The sequence below is a fragment of the Pocillopora damicornis genome, chromosome 13, assembly GCF_964200805.1.
Source record: "Pocillopora damicornis chromosome 13, jaPocDami1.2, whole genome shotgun sequence".
Classification (NCBI taxonomy): Eukaryota; Metazoa; Cnidaria; class Anthozoa; order Scleractinia; family Pocilloporidae; genus Pocillopora; species Pocillopora damicornis.
This window is the reverse complement of record NC_142682.1, coordinates 8,349,422-8,355,747: the sequence shown is the minus strand read 5'-3', so window position 1 is coordinate 8,355,747 and position 6,326 is coordinate 8,349,422. Positions and strand designations below refer to the sequence as shown.

Below are 6,326 nucleotides of genomic sequence, written 5' to 3'. Positions count from 1 at the left end.
GGGTGGCCATGTGAAAGAGATAACATTCAGTAACAATTCGACCATCGCGCATATTGCTGATATGCTCAAACATAATTTCCATCACCTAAACACGGATGAAGAGATTTCAAGGTAAGACGATTATACTAATTCTATGACAACCGTCATTTATTGTTATGTTACGGGAAAATTGATTGATTTTCCCGTGTGTGTTATTCGGAACATATTTATTCGTAAACTTTCACATTTAACCATTTCAAGTCCTTTCATTTCAATAAATCAAAAAATGCATAAAAACCACAGTAGCTTTTGATTAGATTTTTGTTGTTACTCGCTTTCATCATATGTACCTGCTTGTCGGCACTTTTGTTATTTATTACATGGTTTTTTTTAGGTAAATATGTGTTAATGGTCTTTCTAGAAACATTGGTTTTCATGGTAGATAGCAGCTGAGTTTATACTCATAAATCTAATTTCTTTTCATGCAATGGTTTCCAAACCAATCTTGCGTAAATAAGCAGAAACTTTTAATTGCTTTTCCGTTTTCTATTTCCTATGCTGCGCTACTGCAATTGAGATGGGTATTGTTTTCTATATCAGAGCTGTAAATTCGCACCTAAGTTTCCTACTTTAATGGCCTAGAGTTTGTTGCATCCGTCTATTAAATTTTGAGATTGTTTCCGTCGTAGAAACAGATGGAATATTTAAGTAGTTTTCGTTTAACTTCAAAGAGACTTTTTTCCGCTCCTGTGTCCTTATTCAAATATTACAATTTTTGTAACAATAGCACTTTACACCAGTTACTTCTTAAGCAAGTACCTTGTACAGCTTTGATGATTACAAACTAGAGTATGCTAGAGGTCATGTCGCTTGTTGGCCTGACCTAGAATAAAAGTACTGTGGAACCAAGATTGTCTTATCCTTGACGTCCGTATAAGCTCGCCGGAAGTAGATCTCCGTGTACCAGGAAATCGTGACGAGTTTCCGTCCTCGCTGCCGAGTCGTCTCTCCAGAGTTATTTCCCCCAGTTGTTGTTGTTCCGTCCGCGAAGAGTCAGTTTTCCAGTTTGGGGCAAAACTTATCGTCACAGTTACTTTTAGTGAGTGCCAGCTATTTTTTTTTCCAGATTGCAGTTTTACAAAGCGTTAGGCTCCACAAATATTCTAACACGGGCTGGCACGGCGCCTGATATTTGTGCTGACACGTTTAAAAACGTCTACCGAAATAGAAGAAGGGTATTTATGCTGCCATCAATAGGTAGGAATTAAAGCAGTTCCGTTTCATTTAGTGGTGTTCTTTTTCCTTTTCATGACCGTGGTATGTATATGCCTAAATGATATGGCAGCCTGCAATTATGACTAAATATCCAGAACTCTCTGAGAAAAGAACCAGTCAGTCGCCTAATTCCAATGCAAGTGCATGCTTATAGCCCTGATCTAGAAAATATCATTGCTCTTACTTCCATGGACAATGCTCTCAATTAAACATTAGTCGACTCAAAACGCCAAAAAAGAGAACTCTCAGAGATGCCTTTGTATTCAGGACAATGTTTGATTGTTTTTCATGGGATTTCCATGTTTGAATCGGCAAGACCAACCCGTACAAGCAGGCACGAATTCTACAAACGGAGCTGAAGACGACGGAGTAGCCGACCAGGCTGGAGAGCAAGGTAAATTCCAAACTAAAATGAATGAAATAGTTGCATTTGCAGAACAATTAGACAAGATCTATAGATGATTCACTTGATTTTAAAGTAAGATGTAGAGATACCGGCAGTGGCATTCTAATATTCCTGGGCGAATGGAATTATCTTCCAAATTGCTCGGTGAGGTATAGCAATGAAAAACTGCAAAAATAGCAGAGAAGAATAGATGTATGATTGAAATTTTTTATAACAAGTAAATCTGTGACAGGTTCAATTTTGATTTCCTTGTATAGATCGACAAGACCAAGTTAATCAAAATTCAGCAGACGCAAGGCATGATGACAGAACAGATGACCAGGCTGAAGAGCAAGGTAATTACGTATTATAGACTAAAATGTGTCAAAGAGAGGGACTCCTACTGTGTTTCGATATGATATTTCAATACCAAAAGGTCAAAAACTTGTTTGCTTTAGAATTTAGAGAAGCCCAATGTGGCCATATTAGAATCATAGACACTCCTGTGAGGTATGGCAATGAAGAGCTGAACAAACACGTAGTAGTAGCTTTAATTTTGTTTACATTCAAAACAGATCCAGCGAATGAAGTTGAAGGAGAGATGATAGTTGAAGAGGAATTCGAAGACACGATCTCCCAACTTGGTACGCTTTTACTAATTACGACTCTGCTCCACTAGGTAGCGTCAGGGTGAGATTTAAGACCAAGGAAGCCAGACTCTTTTAAGAATAGTCAGCGAAATGATTATCAAATCTAAGATGGACTTCATAAGTAAAATTCTCTCGGTTACTCTGGGTATCTCGTAGAATTACATGCTGATGTTCTCTTGGTGACAAATTAAATTCATGCATGGATTGAATTTCGCTACAAAGAATATCTGAAAACTTGCACGGATCTATTGTAAGTATGACGTATCCTTTGCTAAATCCCATGTTGTAAACCACTAAAATTGTGTGTATAGTAAGGATTTAGCTTTTCCATTCCAAACTTGTTGATGGGTATGATGAAAGCCTAGTTATATGCCTTATTTCCAAAGTGGGTGGATACTCTTTACCACAAATTGAAAAACTCATTTGATTTTGTTATTTTCTCACAGACACTCCCAATCGAACGCCACCTCCTCAGCGTGTAAACAACGACGGTCCAGGTAATGAGAACATTCCATCACATGTTAAGGGTGTTTTTTTCAGGCACATTAAGTGTGGGATTTGCATAATTATCTGACATTAAAATAATTTTTGTAGAAAATTTGGTTTAAGTTATGGGTAAGGCTTCATGAGAGACAGGAGAAAATTAGTTGAAAACATATTTTCTCATCTTTGAGCATTTCCAAATAGCAGAAGTAGAACATGAACTCAGACACAAGTAAACCATGAAATTATGTCAAAGGGAGCATTTTTTGCACTAATGAACAGGGGCCTGAATTAGTAAGGGGGGAATTGAGGACACTTTTTTCCTTACTTCATTTTTCATTGTGGCTGGGAAGTAAAGGAGAAATACATGCATATGAACAATATGTGAAACTTATTGTTAATTCTCTGGTGAGTCCAGTTCTTTGGAAAACCCTATATACAGCTTCTAATAAGCCCCTCAATCTGATCAATCTGAATGGTAAGGACTGTGAATTTGTATGGAGCAGTAAGATTTCATCAATGTTGGTCTTATTTGAATAATAACTGCTTGCTTATTGATCTGCCTTTTCTTTTAGAACTTATTCACTTTCTTAATTTTGATTTCCTAGTGTATCTTAGCAGTGATGATGAAATGATGGAACTTCAATCCTCATCAACACCTAGAAATGCCATATCCACTGGTATGAATTGCAATGAATGTAACTCATTATCAGAAAGTTTTCAAGTGTTGAAATGGCTTCATAACATCTTTTCTTTATCATTATAGATCCTCACAATACTGCGGAACATTTTACAAGACAATTTTATGGCAAGTAGTGAATGGCATACACATTACTGTGTTGTTTTGAAAAACTAGACAAAACACGAGACCTGATAATGAAAGCAATTAAATGTTTCAGTCTTTAGTTTTGTACACAAAGATCCTCTTCTTAGCACAAAATTTTCTCTTAAAGTTTAACACAAAGAACCAGTGGGAGTTTGTGCTTGATAGCCCTGCGTTGGAATATTAAAAAGTGGAAGAAAATGACTTTTATTATTTTCTTTGGAAGGTCTAGATTTTGTACATGATGAAAATTTAATCTCATCATTAATCTAATGAAAAACATTCTGTTTCTTATAAAAAATGCATACTTTAATTTTTTTTCAGATAAAGTGGAGAAGGTTTCAATGGGTGTGGTAGAATGTGTGCATTTTGGAGGGCCATCTACTGCTCATGTATTAGAAGGTGAGCCATTCATAACTAATAATATCCTGAGATGAGTAAGTTAAGGGGGAAGTTGCATGTTATTTTTAGTATTAATTAGCACTTTTTTTACTGCAAATGTGGGTGGGATTTCAGATTTCACCTTTTAAATAGAATCTGAGTTAGTAAGCTTTCAGAAACCTTTTTTTCATTTGGTTCTACACTAAAAAGTCACAAGAAAAAAAATTGGAAAGAACAAACTGATGGCATTTAGCATAAGCTCATGAAATGGATTTAAATCTCCAATTAGCAAATGTTCTTTAAAAGCCATGTATATGTATGTTGCGTCATGTACACAAGCCTGGGTGGGTTATGTCCTCACCCTTGAACTGCATCAGCTCATTAATCAGGTTTTGCATATTTTTACATTTGAATACTGTAATCCCAACTTTTGTTTTGTTTGTGAAGCTGGTGAAGTAGAAGAGATGGAGGACACCACAGTACTAGCAGAACTTGGTTAGTACATAAGTTCTTTAGAGAGACCAAATGTTTATTATGAATAACAATGAATGTAGACTGTACCATGTATTTTCCATGTGTGTTGCTGATGTTTTATTATGCTATTGTCGGTTAAAAATATACAGATCCTGCTAGTGGACGAGCCTATGATGTCGCACTTTTCCGCAAGTTTTTGAAGGCACATAAAATCCCTCCAAGACTTACCATCATCTGCTTGTCTGCTTTGCAGGTATACTGTGTTCAGTGAAGTCCACATTTAAGGGGTTTCACCATTAATGCTCAGCAAACTGGGCTTGAATAACTGATTTCAAGTTTGAGCCATTCTGACAGTATATTTGCACATCTTAAAATAAATTTGTATACATCTCCTCACATTTACTTTAGTTTGACTTAAAATTTACTTCAAGGAAATAAGCTTACTAAAGGTGAACTCTGTAGTGCTGCAGCATGAATGACTGTCAAAACTATGCTCAGTAGTTCCAAGACTTTAGGCTAGGGGAATAAGTCCATTACTCATTACTTCAATCAAAGAAAGTAATAATCATTAAATATAACCTTTTTCCTCATTATACACCAATTTTGATTGGAAACAAGGATTTACAGAAAGCTATCAGATCATCGCTTTCTACCAAAAACCTCCTATCAACATGTTAGATCACATTTTTGAGATTGCACTCTTATTTTTCTGTTTTAATCCTATATTGTTAAGTTCCAATTCTCATCAGTTCAACTTCTTGATGATAACCCAATTCAGTAATATTGACTTGATTCTAAATGTTTTGCACACAGATGCAGCTGCAGGCTCATTTTGATGGGAAGCCGGTGTGCCTGATACGTTTTAAACTAACAGATAAGGCGGCAGGTATACTTAGGTGAGTATGTTCCTGACCATACTTTGGGTCATGCAGAAGGAAGAAGGGAGGAAAAAAACATTGATTGATTTCATAACTTGATTTAAACTAACACATAGAACATACAGAATACAGTTATACAATTATTAATCTAAGTACATGTACATTATGTTTCTATTTGTTATGAGGACTAATAAGTTTAAATCTTCTTGTAGGCAACTCATGGATAGTACTGAGACCATCAAAAAGTGTTATGTCCTGGTCTCCTATGTAGGATCTCAGTTTGATGTGGAAGGTAGCTAATTTTAAACTTCTTCTTCTAGGTTATATTTGTCGAGCTAAAGTGAAAGTACCAGTCAGTGGGTAGATTTTGGGAGGGAAATTAAGAGGCTGAATTTGTAATTGAATATGATTTTCTTTCTTGTGGATACAAGAGGCTGAAATTGATTGCATGGATAATGAAGATGCATTGAGTAACAGAATGATTATGAGCCTTTGGTGAGAACTATCGCTCTAATGGCAAGTGGCATTACTTCTTGCTAATGAAGCCGTGTTGGTTGAGGCCATTTCTATACAGAAATCTCTTAGTGTTTTCTTTTTCTATTCTAATCTTACTCTAGTTTGTGGGAGGTCTGATCACACGAAAGATATGGAGTTGGAGTGTCGCATTTTTCAGCCCACGATGTCTCCTGTGAGACTAATTACAGGAGACATTATTACAGGCAAGTGAATTAGTTACCTTGTAGAAAAGAAGTGTTATGGCCTGCCAAATTAAATTGCTATTCCCCTTTTGATGGATTGGTAATATCAGTAATGTTCAGTCACCCTATGCAGAACGAAAAGAGACTGGGAGCGATCAACTTGAAAATAAGGCTAGTTGGGCCTGGGAAATAAAAATAGCCGCCTGATGTGAAGGGCGCCAGTTTTTGAAAGTGCCGCAAAATTGTTGTGTTCCAAACTGTACCAAAAAGAATTACAGAACCGAAAACGGGGAGAAAATT

At 36.3% G+C, this 6,326-nt stretch overlaps 1 protein-coding gene across 2 annotated transcripts; it reads left to right on the top strand.

Moving 5' to 3' along the window:
• Window positions 1-1,317: 1,317 nt before the first annotated feature.
• LOC149035327 (uncharacterized) lies at window positions 1,318-6,095 on the top strand. 2 transcript variants are annotated; one of them, XM_089191695.1, is made up of 11 exons: window positions 1,966-1,995; window positions 2,215-2,283; window positions 2,736-2,786; window positions 3,381-3,452; window positions 3,539-3,580; window positions 3,920-3,997; window positions 4,424-4,471; window positions 4,600-4,703; window positions 5,264-5,346; window positions 5,541-5,620; window positions 5,946-6,095. In XM_089191695.1, exons 2-11 carry the CDS (start codon window positions 2,241-2,243, stop codon window positions 6,053-6,055), a joined length of 711 nt encoding a protein of 236 aa, XP_089047821.1. In that variant the 5' UTR covers window positions 1,966-1,995; window positions 2,215-2,240; the 3' UTR covers window positions 6,056-6,095. The 2 variants fall into 2 exon arrangements, 1 of the variants encoding a protein (XP_089047821.1); XR_016182318.1 differs by lacking the exons at window positions 4,600-4,703; window positions 5,946-6,095 and adding an exon at window positions 1,318-1,648 and having other exon boundaries at window positions 1,918-1,995.
• Window positions 6,096-6,326: the final 231 nt, after the last annotated feature.

Coding starts and splice junctions, on each gene's coding strand:
- LOC149035327 (XM_089191695.1), top strand. CDS start 2,241: ATGATAGTTGAAGAGGAATTCGAAGACACGATCTCCCAACTTG. Junction 4,704..5,263: donor TCTGCTTGTCTGCTTTGCAG/GTATACTGTGTT, acceptor TTTTGCACACAG/ATGCAGCTGCAGGCTCATTT. Junction 5,621..5,945: donor ATCTCAGTTTGATGTGGAAG/GTAGCTAATTTT, acceptor ATCTTACTCTAG/TTTGTGGGAGGTCTGATCAC.